The following is a 21,634-nucleotide window of genomic DNA, read 5'->3' on the forward strand; positions in this document are numbered from 1 at the left end:
ATGCACTTCTAATTCCCAAGTAACAACAATACTGAAGTCTCCTCACTAAGCATAGACAATTGTAAGAACAATTGTATTATTACTTTTTGTTATTGGTGAAAATCAGAGTATATAGATAATCTGGTTTCTTTTATAGACATCCTAGGGTCCTCATGGGATGGATGATATAGAGCTTACCAGCTTTAGCTTTGTCTCTATTTTATACTTTTGGTTTGGTTCCACTAATGTAAACACTTCATTTTAGTTTCCAACATATTGTGTTGATGATTTTATGTACATTTTGTTACCTTGTAAAATTTATAGATTTTAAATTCTCATCTTAAAATTTCTCCTAGTCACATATGGTCCTAGGGACATCAATCTGGAATTTAGACAGTAATGAGTGTGACATTTCGACCTATCTCAAAGTTTCTTTAAGCCACAAAATTAAAGATCTAAAGTTTAACTTTAATGCTTCAAGTGTTTCTCTCAACCATCACACTATCTCCAGCTGGAAAGACAAAAAATAAAATATTATTACATGTTAAAGGTGCTATATTTCTATGCCTGCAGTCAGATATATAACATCATATTGCATCTCTTTATCCTACAGTTCTTTAGGTAAATTTGTTGCAACCTTACATAAGGTATCCTAGTGCTCCCAAAGCAAAAAAATAATACAACAACATACCCAGTTTATTCCCACAAAGTGGGGTCTATGGAGGGTAAAGTGTATGCAGTCCATACCACAACCTCGTATGAAGTAGAGAAGTTGTTTCTGATAGACCCCTGGCTCGGGACAAATATCAGTATAACAAGCAAAAAACATGAAAACAAACAACAAAATGGGGTAGCACACTACTAGATAATAAGAGAAACATGATACCTACAGAGTAATACTATGAAGTATGAACTATCTATCCGAAATCACAAACGTCACCAAAACACCACGAACAAGAAACTACAAGACACATGCATAACAATAAAAAGCAAATAAATAATAATAAAGGAATTTCACTAGCTACGACTGTTATAGTTACGAATGGCCAGGGCTTCGGACGCCGAATCCGCCAAGTAGGTGGAAATGGGTGCTAATACACTCTTCGCACAAGAAATCCACTTTGAAGTTCATTTATCCGTTCGGCCAATTGTCGGAATGTGAGGAGCCGTTTGTTTGGGCAGGGTGTACTAATTAACTTGGGATATTATGTGATTTTGTCGTATTCTAAATCATAGTTGGTACTCAAAATATCTGATTCAAGTAGACAAAGAGATGGTTGAAAAAAAAGAAGATTTGTTTATAGTTCAAGTTTTCATAGAGCAAGGCAATAAGAATCTAAGGCATTCTCACTCCTCTGAAACTTCAGTGTAATCCCATCAATGACCATCTACTTCCTTCCAATCTCATCCAACTAGACAAGACTGAGAAGTCATGCAACAGAAGGCAACTTGAAAGTTTAGAAGTTCTAGTAACTCCAATAACAAAGCTCAATTCCCTTATACAACCAATTAATACTGTTGAACAACCTCAAGTTCCCTGGCTGATATAGCAGGCCTACAACCAATACCTTTAAGCATTAAGGTATACAAGCCACAAGCAACATGCATTTCCTGCTATATTCTATCAACATTCTAGTTGCAATATTGCACATTCTAGTATGTTGATACAAAATGGGACAAAGTAGCAATGTTTAACAGCTATATTATGTACTCACTCCAGCTCGTTTTTCGTTATATCAGGTTTGCAGATCAATTCAAATGATTTCATTAAACTTGCTATATGTTGTGTTTCTTCAACAAGTTTCACATAAGAAAAGATGATATCTTGAGCAGTTACATATCTACAGCCCTTGACACAGATAAACACATCAGAAGTTCCATATACATTACTTCTCAATACAACTTCTTTCAAATTCATCAAAATTCATGTATTGATCCATGACTGCCTGTTAGGGTATAATATTCATATGGGTGGATTATTACATGTATTGTACACATTCTTTTAGTTTCAAATAAAAGAAAGTACTTGGTTAAAAATTTGTTTGATAGAGAAAACACCATATCATGGTTCAAAGTTAATTTCTTGAAATGCCTAACGGCTATTGAAGACATGTCAATAAGTACATTGACATTTTAGACGGCCAAAGCAAAAGTCGTGCATCATAAGTAACTGTTCACATCATGCAGCTATAAAAGACCCATGAAAATATTAATACACTAAATAATTTCTTAAGCCTAAACATAAGATGCTTAGTGTTTACATAATGCAGCTATAAAGACCCACAAAATAAGTAATACACAATAATTTCTTAAGCCGAACATAAGATGCTGAAGTGTTTACATAATGCAGCTATAAAGACTCATGAAAGTAGATACACCTAATATCTTAAGCCCGAATATAAGATGCTTGCATCTCACCTCAAGAATCGTGTAAATGGGTATAGTTGTGTCTCCATCAATCACAACACTTTTCAGTAGTGAACTATGGCGACGCCCATAAGCAAGTAACAGATGCTCTGAAGTTGGAGAAAACTGCAATTATAATAGATGAGGAGCCCCAATCAATGTCAAAACGGTAAGCAACAAAGCATAGTCCAAGAAATACAGAGTTTTACTATTATGTGTCGATAATTGAGTCTCTTTTTCCTTCTGGATAAGATAAGTTGAGAATGATTGACTAATTTTACAAAAACAACAATTAAGCAACTGATGAAAGGTATTGTTGTAATGATGTAGGGAGGGGGGATGGGCATCTTTTCCGTTAAGTCCTATTATGAGAGGCTTACTAGTTCTGAGAATGGTATGTTTCTTCACTTGGCTAGCTACAAGGGGGTCACTGCAAAAAGTTTTGGGTACGAGGACGATCAATTGGGCTAGTTGGTGCGTTATGCGTAAAGAACCAGGAGAAGATGTGAATAATTACTGTTACATTGTCAGATAGTGTGTTGCTTATGGTTGGATATTCTGAGATGGTTTGGATTGTGTGGGGTGATAGTGTGCACTGTGAAAAAAAAAGGCACAGCTGGGAATTTAGAAGGCGGAGGAGGAGACGCAGAGCTTGGGACATTGCACCCTTAGAAATTATATGGATCATAGGGAACGAGAGAAATAGGAGAGCTTTGGAAGGAAAGAATTTGTAGATTTTGAGGAATAGCCTCTTTTCCCTCATTTCTTTTTGGTGCACCCATGAGTTTGTATAGATGATTGGGTGCTGTTCATAAAAGGTCATATCTTTTTGTATTTTTTAAGGCTTTCTAATGTTCTAGTATACGGGCATGTTTTGCCCTTTCATTCAATGAAACTTTTATTACCAAGTAGTGTTTAGACTAACAATGTTGTATGGCCAGTCAAGAATGCCCACATTCAGAAAATGAATGGAAGTGAGACTGACATGGTTCAAACATGTGAGGAGGAGGTGCACAGATGCACCAGTAAGGAGGTGTGACAGACTAGCGGTAGTAGGAGTCATGAGAGGTAGAGGTAGATTGAAGAAGAACTGGGAAGGTGATTAGACACAACTTCAGCTACTAAGGAAATGACCCTAGACAGGAAGGTATGGAGGTCAAGGATTGGGATAAAGGTTAGTAGGTAGCCGAGTGTTGTTGCAATTTATGTGGAACAGGCAGGGGAGTAGCCTCATCTCCTCTCCTCCTTATTATAGTAGAATTTAGTAGTCGTGTAGCTTCTTCTTTTTTTTTTTTTTTGTTCTTTTTTTTTGAAACTGGTGTAGCTTCTTATTCTCCCATGTGTATTACTGTTTGTTGCTTCATTTGTCTTGTATCTTGCTAATTTGCTGTCATTTTTTCTTGCTACCCTCCGTCAATAACTTCTCTTTTGAGCTGAGGGTCTATTGGAAACAACTTCCTATCCCTAGGGGTAAAGGTTTGGGTATGTCCTACCATCCCTGAGCCCTTTCCTCGACTTCTGTGTTTCATATAGATCTAATATATTTTCCACTTTCTACAAATTCAAAAGCTATTTGATCCAGAGTTTTGTTTCATATAACTGCTCTTCTTCTCCGGAAAACAAGTTTAATAAAACAAAACCATGAATGTAAACACCCTAAATGAAGCATTAACCTGAATTGAAGTTAAACAATGAGCAGCTCTAATTGCCCGAGCTGCAAGCACGGAACCAAATCTACACATGACAAACAGTATCAAGTAACCAACAATCATAGCAGGATTAGAATTAAAGAATAGAGGAGGAAATAGAGAGTAAAGAAAGAAAAAAAGAAGCTATTGCGATTCGGTAATTACGTTGCGTCCTCCAGGGAATATATCCGTAGCTCATACATAACCTGGTGGGCAGCAGCTGGATGTCTGGTTGGAGAAGTCGCAGCTGCCAGATTGTCATGATGAAGATGGCCATGAAAACCAGGATCAGAGTCCGAGCTTGGCAGAATACATGCAACACAAGCTGCTAAAAATCTCCCACAGGGTGAAAAATGGGCTCCCATTTCACTGAAAATGATACCTCAATGTAAGCATTCAGAAGAGTTCATCTAACACCACATCCATTTTCATTCTTACATACAAATTAGGAACTTTCAAATGAATACGTGAATTTTTTCCAAAGTATAGGCCTAAGAGGCAAATCATCAACTGCTTTAATATGTTAGGTTCAAGATGATTCTTCATCACAGCTTAATATCCCGGTGTCTTTAAAAGCTTATCCATATAGATTGTCAAACCAAAGATGTGAAACAGTACATATCATTCCCACCTGCAAAGTACAGCATGAGGTATTGTTAAGCGACATCTTTCAGCATCAAGGGGTGCACATGGAACCTTAATATCATGAGGCCATATTCTGAGTTTCACAGTGCAAGGTAATTCAGCAGCCGCTGCTGCAGCCAACGATGAAGCGATCTCTGACTGGATGCGACCAATAGAAGTTTGAGAATCACTCTCATCAAGCACAACATTGACGGGAGCAGCACCATCACCAGCTCCAGCAACAGGTATCACTCGAGAGAGTGAAGAGCGGTGCCGAGAACCAGATCTTCCGGATCTTGGATGAATATTGCTTGTTACCAAGGGAACAGCAGAAGGATTTTCCAGTTCACCGTAAGTTGATGGATTAACGGTAGCACCACTAAGCTCTGACTGAGTTGTTTGTTGGCCAGCTTGGCCTTGTCCCATCAACCATCCTTGCAAAAAAGGCAATTCCCAGTATGCTGGGTCACTAAAAGGGAAAAACTGATTGTTTCTCTCTTCTGGCTGCCCATCAGTCTCCATGGGATCAGCTAAAGGTTGGATACTTGTCTCATTTTCCCTGACAGAAGAACCAGTATGAGCTTCTTGTGCAGGAGATGCACTTTGCTCAATAGGCGACAATAAAAGTTCGTACTGGCCGGCCGGAGTTGAATATGTAAGGAGGCGGACAGATGACGAAGTGTCTGCTCTGTGCTGTATACTGTCAGATCCCACATCTGTATCACTCTGCTGCATGATCATTCTGGGATCACCTCTAGCAATTGATGGCCAGATAGGGAATGGTAGAGACATGATAGGCAGTTCATTTGCTGAAGCAGATTGATAAGTGGAGTGAGCATCAGTCAAATACACAGTAGGAGGAGGATACCACAAGTTACCCGGCGAAGTCGCACGTGTCATTGAGGAATCTGATGAGTCCAGATCATTGACCTAAAACATAAAGGGTTGATGGCATCTAAAACAATCACAATTCATATCTCAAGTCACCAAAAAACACAGTGATACCTCAGCTGTTAAAAGAAACGGGGCAGCACGTGGGTGGAACTGGACAGCACGAAGGGAACGCCGTGTCTTCAGTATAATTGTTGGTGAAGACGTCTCTCCTCTTCTGTTATAGTGCCATATGTAAAGCTGTCATAGATTGCAAAATCAGCATCGACTACCAGAACATGAAATGTAAATCACCCGAGAGAGTGTTTTGAGTCCAGAATGTTTACCTTGTGGCCTGAAGCAACAGCCAGAACTTCCCCCTGGGCATGGAATGCAATGGATGCAATGGGACGATCTGTAGGAGGCGAATATTTCACTAGTTCAGTCAAAAGCAAAGAGTAAAGTGTGCACAATTTTTCCATTTAACTACTGAGATGCTACAGGTCATTACAAAAATCACGCGATCCTATGCACTCAGCAGTTTTTGCATCCCACAACCTAACTTCGTGGTCCAAACATCCACTTGCAAGTATTTCAGGGTCCAACGGATGGAAACGAACCTACAGATGTTAACCAGAATGTAAGACATCCAGGAAGAAAGGTGACATTCCCAAACATTCAGAAAAAAAAAGAAAGAAAGAAAGATGGTCTTACCACCCAAGGTGTCCTGCGGTGTCCACTCAAAACCTTTAAGCATTTCCCAGTTTGGCAGTCAATTATTTTCACTGTGTGATCTCCACTGCCACCACGGGAAAAATTATATGTTAGTAAACTTAGCAAATTAAAATTGCTGAGATTAGTCCCAACAAATAGAAGTAAACTTCTTGCCTATGTATACAAATGTCTACATCACAATTTTGCATAAATCCATATGGACTATGGCTAGTGAATAGGTAGTTTGCAAGATGGGAACGCTAGACAATTAAGATAACTACAATCAAATTGAACAGATAGATACAAAACTAGCATAACATAGCACAGATTGAACATGTCTATGTAATCGAGGAGAGACTGACTGTGTAGAAGCAAGTGTCCGCCCATCAGGACTAAATGCTGCTGCAATGGTAGACCTTGGAGGAGGCAATAGTGCGCAATACTTGGCTGATAAATGTTGCAACGACTCTGCCTCTAACCTGCAGTAATTAAATGAGAAAAAAGGCATAGCCGATTTTATATCAAACTTTACAGGGAAAAAAGAGATAATGAAGTTACCATGATATAAGTCCCCGTCTCGCATCACTTGCCACTTCGCGTTTTAACCCATAGGAGTCAAGAGTACATTTAGTGTTCTCACCCCGAAACTTTCTGGAAGCACATTTAGTTCGAGGAGTTACCTCCCTCCTTGTTAACAGCTGAAAGACATTACTGTAGCAGGTAGAAAAATAAACCATATTACCAACCAAAACAAAAGCAGATAAAAACCATCTAATTTACTTGGCTAAAAATTTAATTATTTATTCTAAGATAATAATATTCGAACCATACCATAATTTAATACATTCCTACTACAGATACCCCTGTGATAAATTGAACTTAATGAGATGAACTATAACCCTACAAGGCCACAAGTTTCAAAAGTTCCATTTCTTACTAAAATTTTGCGCCTAGTCAAATAGTTCCACATAAATTGGGAAGGAGTATTAGATTCCGGTGTGGCCATAAACTACATATGTCCACAGCTGAAAGCTGCTACTTGACAGATCCCAACAACGCGTAACCTATAAATTGGTACTTCTCTTGGACCGGATGATATAGTAGTTCATCCAAGAGGGTTGAAATTTCTAAAATTTGAATTCGGCCAGGACCAACTCGCAATTCTTCTCCCCACCGCCCTACGCCCTGTTCATCATAAGTCTCATCAACTAAATCTCAACCAATCTATCCCTCAATTATTTTGTTGTAGTTTTTTTTGATAAGCGTGGAGTCCAGGCCAGCTTGCGCGCACCTCGACTAATTTCACGGGATACCTCCCACCTCCCACCAACATCAGATACCAGGTAACTCTGTCCACCAAATGGGAAGAAATCACCTAGTGTTTCTCTGTTGGGAATAGAATTGAAACTGAGATCTCAAGGCGCTCAACCCAACTTCATTGAACCACTAGACCACACCCTTGAACACTATTTTGTTGTAGTTATTGTCATGTTACTACCTGCTATCTCTTGTACTTCTATTAGTTCTTTTTCTGTACCGCTTCAAACTATTTGGGAAGGAGTATTAGATTCCGGTGTGGCCATAAACTACATATGTCCATAGCTGAAAGCTGCTACTTGACAGATCCCAACAACGCGTAACCTATAAATTGGTACTTCTCTTGGACCGGATGATATAGTAGTTCATCCAAGAGGGTTAAAATTTCTAAAATTTGAATTCGGCCAGGACCAACTCGCAATTCTTCTCCCCACCGCCCTAGGCCCAGTTCATCATAAGTCTCATCAACTAAATCTCAACCAATCCACCCTCAATTATTTTGTTGTAGTTTTTTTTGATAACCGTGGAGTCCAGGCCAATTTGCGCGCACCTTGACTAATTTCACGGGATACCTGTCACCTCCCACCAACAACAGATACCAGGTAACTCTGTCCACCAAATGAAAAGAAATCACCTAGTGTTTCTCTGTTGGGAATTGAATTGAAACTGAGATCTCAAGGCGCTCAACCCAACTTCATTGAACCACTAGACCACACCCTTGAACGCTATTTTGTTGTAGTTATTGTCATGTTACTACCTGCTATCTCTTGTACTTCTATTAGTTCTTTTTCTGTACCGCTTCAAACTATTTTTCCCTTGAGCCGAGGGTTAATGGAAAAAAACCTCTCTATTTTTCCCTTCAAACTATTCGGTATGTTGTTATTGCAAATATAAAAGTTTCCTTTTTTTAGCATCCTGGTGCGTTTTTGTTGGGTTCTAATGTACACTAGGACTTCCAAAATCTTGCTAGATACTTCTAAATAGATCTTCATTATTAAATATTGAACTAGAAGGGGTATAAATAAAGCAAAAATGCTTCCCATCCCCAACAAGCTCGGAATTGAGGTGTAATTATTGTTGCTGAAACAACAAAATACAAATACTGCGATTTCAGCCCAACCCATTTATTAACTCAGCCCATTTTAACTTGCTCGATTTAGCCCAACCCGTCCATTTGACACCCTAATTCACACATATAAAAGTTCCCTTTTTTAACATCGAGGGGATTTACTTTGGTTCTACCGCCCACTATTTGACACCCCTTATCACATATATAAAGGTTCCCTTTTTTAGCATCGAGGGGATTTACTTTGGTTCTAACGTACACAAGAAGTTTCAAAATCTTGTTAAAGAATTTGGAGGAGTATAAATGGAGCAACATGATATACATAGCCGCCCCAGCAAGCCTAGAATTGAGGGGATTCCGGGGAAAGGCAAAACCACAAGTGTCTATTTTACCCTACATTCTACAAGAGGTTGTTTCCGCAGCTTATTGCAATTACGATCATCCAAAAGCACAGACATTTCGGACAATCATTGTATCAATCAACAAATCTCAGTTGAATTCCAGGTATTAACATTTAAATTCAAAAAAAAAATCATAAATTTCAGATCTATAAATAATAAAAAGCTACTAAAAATACAAAATTTAGATGAAAATTAGGGTTTTTGTAAATTTACTTGTTTTTACAATTCGCCGCCGAAGGAGAACTCCGCGATGTCGACGGAGCACCAGTTGAATTCTCCGGCCATATTAACGATCTCATGCCCCAAATTCTTCCGTTAATTCAATGAACCTAAACAAAAAATTTTCTATGAAAATTCAGTTAATTCAATGAATCCTTAACAGCTTTCTTTCTATGAAATTCAGTAAATTCAATGATTTATACAGCTTTTTCTCGGAAAATTCAGTCAAATTCAATGAATGAATAATCCGATGATTTCAAACAACTTTTTTCTATGAAAATTCAGTTAATTCAAACAGATTTTTTCTCAAAAATTCAGTTAATTCAATGGAAAAACATTTTTTTCTGGAAAATTCAGTAAATTCAATGAAGTAAAACAACTTTTTTCGGAAAATTCAGATCGGTATAATGAAATTTATCAAAAGTGCCCTCGGATTTTGATGATTTTACCGAGAAAAAGTAAGAGAAAACGGCGAGGTATTGAGATCTTACCGAGGGGCAAAATGGGAAGAAAAAGTGTGAAGAAGATGATGACGACGTTAGGCTTTGGCTTTTCCGGCGTCGGACAGAACCTTTTTCAATTTGGAAGAAAAGAAAATTTAATAGATTTTTTTATTTTGCATTATTATTTTTAATATTTAGAATTTAAATAATAATTTTTATATATTAAAAGCTTGTTTTAAATATATGTGTGTGTATATATATATATATATATATATATTATTTTATATTTTATTTTATAGTTATATGATTGTTTTAACAAGTAGCAGGAGGTTGTCCGATCAGCTGGAGGGTTAATTTAGTCATTTTAGTTAGGTTTGTTTTATTGTTTATTTGAGTAAGACGTGTTTTTGAAATGCTCTCTAGAAACTAAACGTATTAAACGGATGGAAGAGTATTTCTTTGTGTTTTCATATTTCTATCTCAAATTTTTGATAAAATGATTTTCTACTTCAAGGGTTGTGATTTCATCATCTTTGTGAGTTTTCTTCGGATATTAAAAATAATAATGCCAAATAAGAAAATTTGTTAAATTTTAAACTCTGATAATCTTTCTTTTCTTTCAAATGAAAATGTGTATGTTCAACGTCTAAAAATTTAAATTCTAACATCCTTATCATCTTCTTCACATTTCTTTTCTTTTCATTTTGTCCGACTACAAGATCTCAACACACTCGTTGTCTTTTCTTACTTTAATCGGTAGATTCATCGAAATTCGAAGATATCTTTGAAAAATTCACTCTACCAATTACAATTTTCTAAGAAAAAATCGTTCAAATTCATTGAATTAACTGAATTTTTGGAGAAAAAATTTGTTTAAATTCATTCAAGAAAAAGTTGTTTAGATTTATTGAATTAACTCAATTTTTTAAGAAAAGTTGTTCAAAGTCATTGAATTAATTGATTTTTTTTTTAAATGTTGTTTAAATTCATTGAATTAACTGGATTTTTTGAGAAAAAAATTGTTTAGATTCATTGACTTAATTGAATCTTTTGAGAAAAAGGTTGTTTAAATTCATTGACTGACTAAATTTTCAAGAAAAGGATTGTTTAAATTCATTGAATTAACATAAGAATTTGGGCATGAAATCGTTAAGATCGCTAAAGAATTCAAGCAGTGCTCCATTGACATTGTAGAGTTCTCCTCCTATGGGGGCGGCACCTTAAAACTTCAATTGCAAACACAATTCAATCTACAAACCCCTACTTTTCATCTGAAATGTTTGGCTTTTTTCGATAATAATTATTTAATACATGGAGTTTAGCTGAGATTTGATGATTGATCTGGTGATTGTACGAGATGTATATATTTTGGAATGACTGTAATTTATTTTTTTTCTCAACAAAATTAAGTTAATTTAATGAATTTAAACAAACTTTTTCCCTCATAGAGTTCAGTGAATTTAAACAATTTTTTTTTTCAAAAAATCCAGTCAAATTCAATGAATTTAAATAGTTTTTCTCAAAAATCATTCAAATTCAATCAGTTTAAACAACTTTTTTTCTCGAAAAATTTAGAATAGATATCGTGAATTATTCAAGAATACCCTTGAATTTTGATGATTTTATTGAGACCATGAGGGTGTTGAGATCTTGTGGAGGGGCAAAATGGAAAGAAGAGAAATATAAAGAAAACAATGACGATGTTAGGATTTGGCTTTCCGACATCGAATAGGCCCTTCTTCATTTGGAAGAAAAGAATACCAGAATTATCATAATTTAAAAATTTCTCAAATTTTTTGATTTGCATTATTTTTAATATTTAAAATTAAAATAATATTTTATATGTATATATTAAAGGATTGTTTAAATACATAATATAATATATATGAAAAACTAAAATAACATCAAGTTGAGGGTCTATCAAAAGATCCTATCTATCTTTAAAATAAAATATTGCTTCTTGTTGTTATTTCTGTATGTTCTCTTTTTCAAACTATTTGGAAATAGTTAGTTTTAAGCTGAAATTGTATCGCAAATTGTCTTTGTATATCTATTATGTAGGTGTAAGATTTCATTCACTCTACACTTTTTATATCACACGTATGAATTATATTGATTATATCATACTTATATTTTTTTTTTCAAAAAATACAATTGATTCAATGAATTAATTTTTTTTTTCTCGAAAAATTCAAATATCCTTAGATTTGGATGAATTTAACGAGAAAAGTAAGAGAAGAATGCAAGAGTGTTGAGATCTTGTAGAGGGACAAAATGAAAAGAAGAGAAATGTGAAGAGGAAGAAGAAGAAGACTTCGTTAGGATTTGAATTTTTCGATATCAGATAGTAATATATTTTTGTTGCATATATCCTTTTTCATTTGGAAGAAAAAGAATTGCCTAGAAATATCAGAAAATTTTTTATTATGGATTGTCATTTTAAATATTTTTAGAACTAAAAATAATTATTTTAATATACTAAAGATTATATTAGTTACGTGATATGTATATGAATGGATGTATATACATATTCATTATGTTGCATGAACTTTTTGCGGATAAATATATAATATAAATAACATAAATCTCAATCATATTAGACTTATTTACACTCTCTCCCACTTTCTTAATTATTTTACTCTTTCTTCCGATTAATATACATAACACAACTGTCATATATATATATATATATAAATGCTATGCATATGTAAATCTTTAAATGTCTATTAAAAAGAAAAATAATGGATTTTCCTTCTATTATGGACGCAATTAATGCAGTAACATTAAAAGTGGATTACTAAATTACTAATTTATGTAACAACTTTACTAATTCAAATTTTGAAAACAACAAATACATGAAAATCAGATCAACCGAAAATATAATTCATCAAAAAAAATGAACAATGATTTTTGATCTCTTTAAAAGAAAAAAAAATTGTATTCAAGAAGATGAATATTGCAATTCTTTTGAGGCACTCTGTGAATGAAAAATCGAAACAGAATATGTAAAGTACAAAAGTGAAGAAATTATTGTTGCAGAATTGATAACTTATTTGAAGTTTATTTAGTCAATTGTTGCTGAATTAGACATTGACGAAGCTCGAAAAACTATTGATGCATGTTATGTTGTCGAGTAGGTGTCATTCACGGTGAACAGAGGTCGGATGATGACTTCAAATATTGCTTAGTGTAATAATGGGTGTTTGGTGGAGGCCCGAGAATTGTCAATATTAGGATTCTTAGAGGAGGTGAGAATTTTGTTTGATTCTTGAAACTGTAAAAATAGTGAATCAAAATATTACTCCAATATTATGAAAAAAATCAATGAATGAAGGTCACAATAGACGCTTCTGGAACTTTTTCCCAAAGGAGCAATAATTTTTAATTTTTCTCTACTTAATCACTTGATCATCATTATTTACTCTTATGTAATGTTTTGTTGAACAATTTAAGTGAGTTGTTGTTGGGTTGACATAAATATCAATTTTTTTCACTTCATTATGTGTGTTTGATGCCTTTTTTATTTTTTGTATATTTTGCTTCTGCGTTATTATGTAACAAATGTCTTGTACTATCTACATATTTTAATGATAAAACTGGTGTTAATATTCATTTATATACATATTTGTTTTGTATTTATCTAACTTGGATATGTTGTTATGATAAAACAATGTTAGATTTTATATGTTATATACACTACATCGGTTCGTTAAATTTATGTATATTTTACAGGTTACTTTTACATATAATAAATTCTAAAATATGCATATATCCATCTGTACATTGGTTTTCTGATTACTTATGAGTATTGTAGATGAATTTGTTATTCACTGATGTACATGTAGACGTATTCATATGTATCATTTGTGAAATAATTAATCATTGATAACTATAATTTCTATTTATATGTAAACATATAGGAACAGACATTATAAACAGTGTAACTGATTTACCAACCTTATGAAGTTTTGACCAAAAAAATATTTATCATAATTAGCAATATGACAATGTATATATGAAAGAATATACGTCCTAAGTTTATGTATGTGAATACATATACATCCTATATAACACTTATATATAGTCAATTATTGTTGTATATAAATATATAGACATTTAACTATGAAAAATTAAAAAAATTTGTATGTTAATAATGACGTCAGGGTATATGTCGATAAATATACTTTAGAGTAATGGATTGCAATTCTTAGTAAGTTATACTTCCACAATGATCTTAAGTATTGTTATATATAGATATCCGTTGTATTTGTTAACTCGGATATGTTATTTTGTATAAAGCAATGTTAGATTTATATGTTATATACACTACAACAGTTTGTCAAATTTATATATATTTTTCTGGTTATTTATGTATATAAATATGTAGACATTTAACTATGATAGACTACAAAATTTTATATGTTAATAATGATGTCAATGTACATGTCGACAAATACACTTTAGAATAATAAATTGCACTTTTTAGTAAGTTGCACTTCCACAATGATCTTAAGTATTGTTATGTCTTGTTATTTAAACTTTATTGTGTAGTTACGTGTTATGTTCAAAATATCAGCAATGTATACTTGATTGCACATACATCCTATGTCTATGTGTATGACTAAATATACATAGAAATTTTGACTGATACTTTATTATTGATCATACGATACATATGATAACTAAAAGATGAATCTAATATGTTGAATCAGTTCTGTAGCTTGAAAATACTATGTCCATAAATCTGTTATATATACTCACATATAATATAAGCAGTGTAACCAATTATCCAACCTCATGTTTTTTTTACAAAAAAATAGTTAAATTTATAAGCTTGACAATATATATAAGTCATATATATATATATATATATATATATGATTGAATCTATATCGTAAGTTTATGTATACGAACATAATTACATCCTATAACACTTATATATATGTACGATACGTATGTTATAGCAATGCTTAATATGCACAACACATAATTTCATGCATACACAATTTAATCAATAATCCAAAAATATTAGGTCAATTTGTTATAGTAACTATGTACATATAAAACACCTTAATTAGTTTGAAAATTCAGATTGCCAACAGATTAACAAAAATAAAAAGTCTTCACCATAAGCACCTTTAAGACTACTCAATACTAACTACTCCAGTTTCATCAGGTAGAGGAATATTTTTTGTCCTTGATCTTCAAGGATCATTATTGTCACTAACATAACATTTTTCTGCTTTTTGAAAGACTGTAATTCTGAAGGAGTGACCCGTATCGCATACGATCCTATTCTATACCAACTGAAGGCACATCAGTTCCTTCGCTTAGGTATTTTGAATACCTAGTCACATACACTCCGCAGTCCCTGACATGCATACAATGAATCACGTTAATTAATATAACACATCATTACTAATAGTTAATAAAAAATATAAAATATGAAGCAATACTTGTGTATATGTCTATCATATACATATATGTAATGTATATTCCGCAATCAATACACAAAAAGTCATAATAAAAAACAACTTATATATATGTTCAAAAACATAAAATCACTCATGTATATGTATAACATATACATAAGTGTTTTTCTCTATATACACTGGCAAATTAAAAGTGCAAATCGGTAATGTATGTATATACTTTCTGCCATAAAAAAGGACTTTATATAACAACAAAATATATACATAAGGTTTGAATGTATATTAGTATAACAAATCATTCAATTCCTACATAAACAACATAAAAAATCATAGATAAGAAATAGATGTATATAAACTTGTAACGACCCTCTCGGTCGTTTGTGGAATTTTTTCATCTTCTCTATTTTAGCGCTCTCTATAGTTTGTATATGCGGATTACGACTCACGGGATGAGTAACACAAATTCTTGAGGTGTTTGGAGGTTATTGAAGTCATTAGTTGAATTATTGAGTTTTAATAAAGTTAAATCCAATCATGGTCAATCTTTGATCGAGACGACCTCGGGTTAGTATCGTAGTATTTTCAATAGGTTCGGGATGTACTTTTTTGTGAATTTACATATTTAATGTATTTCTACGTCGTTTCGAATAAATTTTGAGAATTTATTAAAGTTTTGGGTATTTTAAATAATTATTTAATTAATAAATCAATGGATCAAAATAGCAATTTATTTACTTATGTGGTTAATATAAGGATGAAATTAAGTGGTTAGGGTTTACCATATATACTAATAATAATATCAGATATTTAGGGCAAGGTGGGGAACGGCAGTTAGCTACAATACAATTTTCACCAAGAAGCCTCGAAGGAGATTCCTTCCTCGTACTAGCTTGAGGTTAGTTTATAATTGTTATTTCGTGATTTTGGGTGTTGGCGTTAGCAGTGTTATAATCATATAGCCAAGTAGCATTTTTAGTACATTATGCCATTATTTAATTATTAATTGAACTTAATATTTAAGTATATAATGCCATATATAGATAGTGACGTGTGCCACTAATTAATAGTAGTACTTGAAACCTTTTTGAAGAGATTATGATCCAACAACACATTTTCTTCATCATAGTTCCTCGCATACAGTTTACTTTTTGGGGTTTTGCAAATTGACTTCAATTAGGGGTTATTTATTAGGTAATGATCAAGAACATTTAATTGGCATGAATTGTACAAGTTGATGGTAATAAATGTATTATAAGTTATATGATATTTATCCCTCATAATGTTCACCTACAATAAATTTAGTCATTATGTTATTTTGTATATTAGTATTAAAGTAGATTAAATAATGATTTCTTTATGATCTAATGTCGACTAAAGTGGGTGGATAATCATTGGATAATAATGACTCAATGAAAATAGTATAAATGGTTTTCAGTTCATGAATAGTAGCACTGTATCTCTCGATTTTAGTTGTTCCCTTACCTTTAGATTATCAGATTTCGATTCGTCACGGTTAGTTTTGACAATTTAGGCATAGGTGTGGAATTCTGAAAGTAAGAGTGTAAAAATGGGTCTCATTAGATTCGTATTCTTATGAAATATATGTATTTGAACAGATTATAATTATTCAGATACTTTACGGAGAGGCAAGGCCCTTGCAAAGTAGCTTGCATTCGAATTCTTCGGTTGAGGTAGGTTACGGTTTAATTGGAGTTTAGACTCGACTTAATTATGTGTATGTTCCTAAATTGAATACTTGTTGATTGGTATTTGGACTTGCTTGAATTTATTGATGTTTGGATTGTTGCTGCGTGTATAAATGTTTATTGAAAATTGACTTGATGAAATTGTCTTATGACTTTAAGTGTACTTGTAAACTTGCTACATTGTGTTGTATGCTGTGAGGTTGTGTAAATTGATATTGATAATACTTGTTCATATTTATGTTGGATCGGGTACCAGGCCGGTACATTTATATTTAGGTTGGATCGGGTACCACGCCGGTACGGATATGTTTATGTTGGATCGGGTACCACGCCGGTACGTTTATATTCATGTTGGATCGGGTACCACGCCAGTACGTTTATATTTATGTTGGATCGGGTACCACGCCGGTATGTTTATATTTATGTTGGATTGGGTACCACGCCGGTACGTTTATATTTATGTTGGATTGGGTACCACGCCAGTACGTTTATATTTATGTTGGATCGGGTACCATGCCAGTACGGTACATGAACATAGATTGTTCCCTGCAGGTCATGACTATTTGGGCAAAAATAAGTTCCATAGCAGTGTGTACATATTTGTGTTGATTTTGTGAATGTTTACAGTATGGTTGATACTCTTGATGGTTATGTGGCTTGTCTGTGAGCACTGTTTGACCTGTTATTGTTGTATTGTTGAATCATTCAGAATTTGTTATGTGATGATGCCTGTCTACTTGTGTCGCGTCCCATTTCTGACTGGCCGAAACAATCCACAACGTATGGTGGTCGTAGTGACGCTTTCTGATTTTTGAAAAAAAATAAAAATTGTTCGTTTTGTTTTTGAGTCGCCACCTAACTTTTAAGGAAAAACTAAAAAAACCATTTTTATGATGTGAAAACTCTGTTTTTCATCTGCGAAAACCAGTGAGATTCTAAGTAAGGGTTTTGGTTACTCGTGGGGAAGGTATTAAGCACCCCTCAGAGCATATCCGAAGATAGTCCTTAAACCTAGTTTTAGAAAAATATTTGAAAATTTTTTATTTTATTAGTTGCTAAAATGGTGATTAAAAAAAAGACTTTATAATTTTTGTGGAAAAGAAATTCAAGGTATATAAAATGTGACACCATCATATATAAGAAATTGTATGGTTATTGCAAAATGTGTACATTTTAGAACATGAAAAGAGTACGTGTTGTAATAAACATTTGTTAGAGAGTAAAAAATCTTATGAGTTTATAAAAATGTAAAAGTTAAAATATGAAAATAAAATTATTATAACGTAAAGAAAAAATGTAATTTTAAATTATATGAAAACTTATAAGAAAATAAATATAAATACATGTGTTTGAAAGTATATGAAAATGACGTGAAAATTCATTAAATGATGAAATCTCAATAGTTTGAAATTGAATGGTAATTAAAATATAATAGTAAAACACATATGTATAATAGAGTTAACAGAGCATGTAAATGATGACATAGTAATAGTAGAGTAGGAATAGTAAAAATAGATCTTACATATGACAGTGTAATTGCGTGCATATACCTTCTGTTTTGGAGATTTTAAAAATCTGAAACCCAAAATAATGTTAAAAAATAGATATTGAATATGGTAAATATTTGAACGACATGAGATCGTGTAAAAGCCAAATTTTGATAGGTGAGTAATTTTCCCAATTTGAAAAGAGATTTGACTAACTAAAGTCGCCTGGTGATTTATTTGAAGAACTTCAATTAAAATGATAAAAAGTAACTAACCATTTTGTCCAATTTCAAGAAGATTGTATTTTCTTTGTAAAAGCCCCCTTAAACCACAATTTGCCTCTTTTGCTCTAAAAAGAAGTTTATTCATGAGTATAAAAATAATGGTTACTACATATATAAGCGTTGAATACATAAAGGGATAGCCAAAGAGAATCAATTATAGACTTCTTAAAACTTAAACAAAAACTAAATCATACTACCGTTAGTTTCAATTCAATCACACCACACAAAAATTCATAATCTAAGTATATACAAAGGTCAATAAAATATGTACAAATAATAAAGTGATTAAGGAGGGTAAAGAACTCGATACTATAAGTTCCTATTGAGGCGAATGACTCCTAGCGATGTAGATCCGAGTGTTGGTAATCCTATAGCCGTTGACCCGATCTTTGGGTCAAAATGAGTTTCAATGGAAACTCCGACTCCCGAGTGTACATGTAACATAAAAGAAAAATAATAAAGATTAGTAGCTAATCAAATAAAGATTAAGGACATATTAAGAGAAGAGCATAATTTTAATGAAAACACACTTGAGGCAAGATGAATACTCAAAATTCAAATGAATACCGACACTCTAAGAAGCTTATACAGTTTTCATCAAACGCAAAATTAAGAATATGTCTAAGCATAAAAATATCAAATATCGAGGGGTGATATTTCATCCTAATTGAACTTTTACTAAATTCTTGAAAGAAGGGGGATTAATGATAAATTCATTTATTTATTTATATGAAAAAAAACACTTTTGTTTAAACTTCCACTTAAGGGACACATAATCACATCTGCATAAGTAAAAGGAAATGGCCACCCTGAGGAACACTTCAAAGTTACTCTCTAAACACTTGATCAATTTATTTTTCTAATACGGAGACAAGCATAACAATATTTTGATAATTTGAGACATGTAGTGTTTAAAAGAAACTTATTGAGACCACATTTGCCAAACTTGAGAAGACATATACATTCATACTTCAAAAATCGGAGGACAACTTAGGAATTCTTTCCTCACTAACTAAAATTGGACGTATCCTTCTGCAACAAACAAAAAACTTAGCCATTTCTCTATTAACTTTGAGATGGCAGAAATAGATAACCATTTGGAGGCACACCCCAAGCCTCTTCAGTCAGCAAACCACTCTTCCAGAATCAAACAACAAAACAATAACTTAACCTTGATCAAATTTAGAGTCAAAACAACATGTTGATGGAACCAAAATAACGTGAAATGAAAGCAGACAAAAGTTGAAATTTAAGAGCAACGATAGATTCACACTTAGGATGCAAAGCAGTTTCTCTTGAAACAAATAAGTTTTTTAAAGATTAAAAGATACAAAATCATATTCTTGAAATCGATCTTCGAAGCAACGCCATAGCAAGACTTGAGACCAAGGGAAATAATATGTTCACATAGTTACAGACTTGCATATATTTTCACACAACATCACTTTAAAAGTCAGAATTATATTTTAATGACAGGGTCAACGAAAAACAACCACAACTTAAGCTTAAGACTAGAACAAAATCATCTATTTACAGAACCAAACCACGTGAAGGAGGAGAAAACTAAAGAGAAATAAAGGATGAATTTGCATATGTCTCGCATACTGTGGGTGTGAAATAACCGCACATTGAGGTAAATCAATCTGAGTAAACAGCGATGGGAACTCAAACTTGAAACTTAAAGAAAATTATGTATTCACTGGGTCAAACAAGACGATGAAAAAACAAGAGGGTAGACGTTTACCTTTTGTCGGGCAGCAAGCCGGAGCTTCGGCATCAAGGATTTTTCCGTCTATCGAATTCGAACTTCGCAAACTCGAGTTCGCAATAAGTAAAATCGAGAAAGAAACAGAGAGAAACAAGTACTTGATTTTGATAACGAGTATTTTTTGAATGTTTTTTGGTCAATTTTCGAAAGTTCACTATCTTTTCAATCTCTCTCTTTTTTTTTCAACCAAAACCCCTCCTCTAATGAATAAAGTAGCGGGTACTTATAGGCAAATCCGAACTTGAAAGTCCGGATTTGAAACCAAAAATTTCAAAGGAACCGACGGTCAAATCAAAAGTGATGTATCTGACGTTCAAACGTTGAAAATGGCTTCACGAGTTTGGACGATTTTGTGTATTTAATATGAATTTGAAATAAAATTTCCGTTGAAGCACCGATTTAGGTCTGATTTTCTGATCTTGAAGGGATTCACGGGTTGGTATGGCTAAAAAGCGAGGGAAATCTTGCAGGGGTGGCAGCTATGGCTTCCATGGCACAGCTAGCATTTCAATTTTGGGGGAGATGAGAAGAGAGGGGAGTAGAGAAGAAGGAAGGTTATTTTTTTTCTGTATTTTTTGGGAAAGTTGATGGTGAGAGATCGGTGACTCTCGGGAAGGGAAACAAATGCGTGCTTCAGTTTCTCTAGAGAAAAGATGCGTCTATGCTATATTGTTGACTAATTTGATCCGTCCGATCTATTTTTTTGATCCGCCCGATTTTGATCGGAACAGTTCAAAAAATAATAAAATAAATTATGATATATATATATATATATATATATATATATATATATATATATAAATAACTGAAAATTTGGGATCCTTGAATTAGGAAGCAATCAATGGATCAGATTAAATTACTTGTTTAAATGAAATTGGAATGGATTTCGGGCTAATTTTGGGCTCTTTGTAGAAATTTATAAAATAAGAATTGGATTTAGATTAAAAATAATAATAATAATAATAATAATAATAATAATAATAATAAAATATAAATAATAATAAAAATAAAAAAAAATTGAATTATTGTCAGCCCGAATACTCTTTTTCTACTGAAATTAATTTTTATTGATGCTTCCTACTGTCCTAAAATTATTTTTAGTCTTAACGTATATAAATCACAAACATGATTTGTATATGTGTCCGACTTAATATCTTTTGCGGTTAAATATTAACAAAATATACGTATATATGTGTGTGTGTACAAATAAGGATATAAGATATATTTGAA

The 21,634-nt window shown here is 33.1% G+C and overlaps 1 protein-coding gene across 2 annotated transcripts in view; it reads right to left on the minus strand.

The window, feature by feature from the left end:
• LOC107871242 overlaps positions 1 to 9,963 on the minus strand; it is a 19,747-nt gene extending 9,784 nt beyond the window's left edge. The window contains exons 1-12 of one of the 2 annotated variants that reach the window (XM_016718119.2): positions 9,776 to 9,963; positions 9,279 to 9,394; positions 6,840 to 6,992; positions 6,644 to 6,760; positions 6,282 to 6,366; positions 6,079 to 6,187; positions 5,915 to 5,982; positions 5,703 to 5,828; positions 4,705 to 5,627; positions 4,239 to 4,442; positions 4,059 to 4,119; positions 2,398 to 2,511 (exon numbers count right to left, since the gene is read on the minus strand). In XM_016718119.2, the coding sequence (XP_016573605.2) occupies positions 2,398 to 2,511; positions 4,059 to 4,119; positions 4,239 to 4,442; positions 4,705 to 5,627; positions 5,703 to 5,828; positions 5,915 to 5,982; positions 6,079 to 6,187; positions 6,282 to 6,366; positions 6,644 to 6,760; positions 6,840 to 6,992; positions 9,279 to 9,364 (2,046 nt within the window). In that variant the 5' untranslated portion in view covers positions 9,365 to 9,394; positions 9,776 to 9,963. Of the gene's footprint in view, positions 1 to 2,397; positions 2,512 to 4,058; positions 4,120 to 4,238; positions 4,443 to 4,704; positions 5,628 to 5,702; positions 5,829 to 5,914; positions 5,983 to 6,078; positions 6,188 to 6,281; positions 6,367 to 6,643; positions 6,761 to 6,839; positions 6,993 to 9,278; positions 9,411 to 9,775 lie in introns of both variants that reach the window. The other variant, XM_047412716.1, reaches the window with a different exon arrangement.
• Between the last annotated feature and the right edge of the window lie 11,671 nt (positions 9,964 to 21,634).

The sequence above is a fragment of the Capsicum annuum genome, chromosome 5 (genome assembly GCF_002878395.1).
Source record: "Capsicum annuum cultivar UCD-10X-F1 chromosome 5, UCD10Xv1.1, whole genome shotgun sequence".
NCBI lineage: Eukaryota > Viridiplantae > Streptophyta > Magnoliopsida > Solanales > Solanaceae > Capsicum > Capsicum annuum.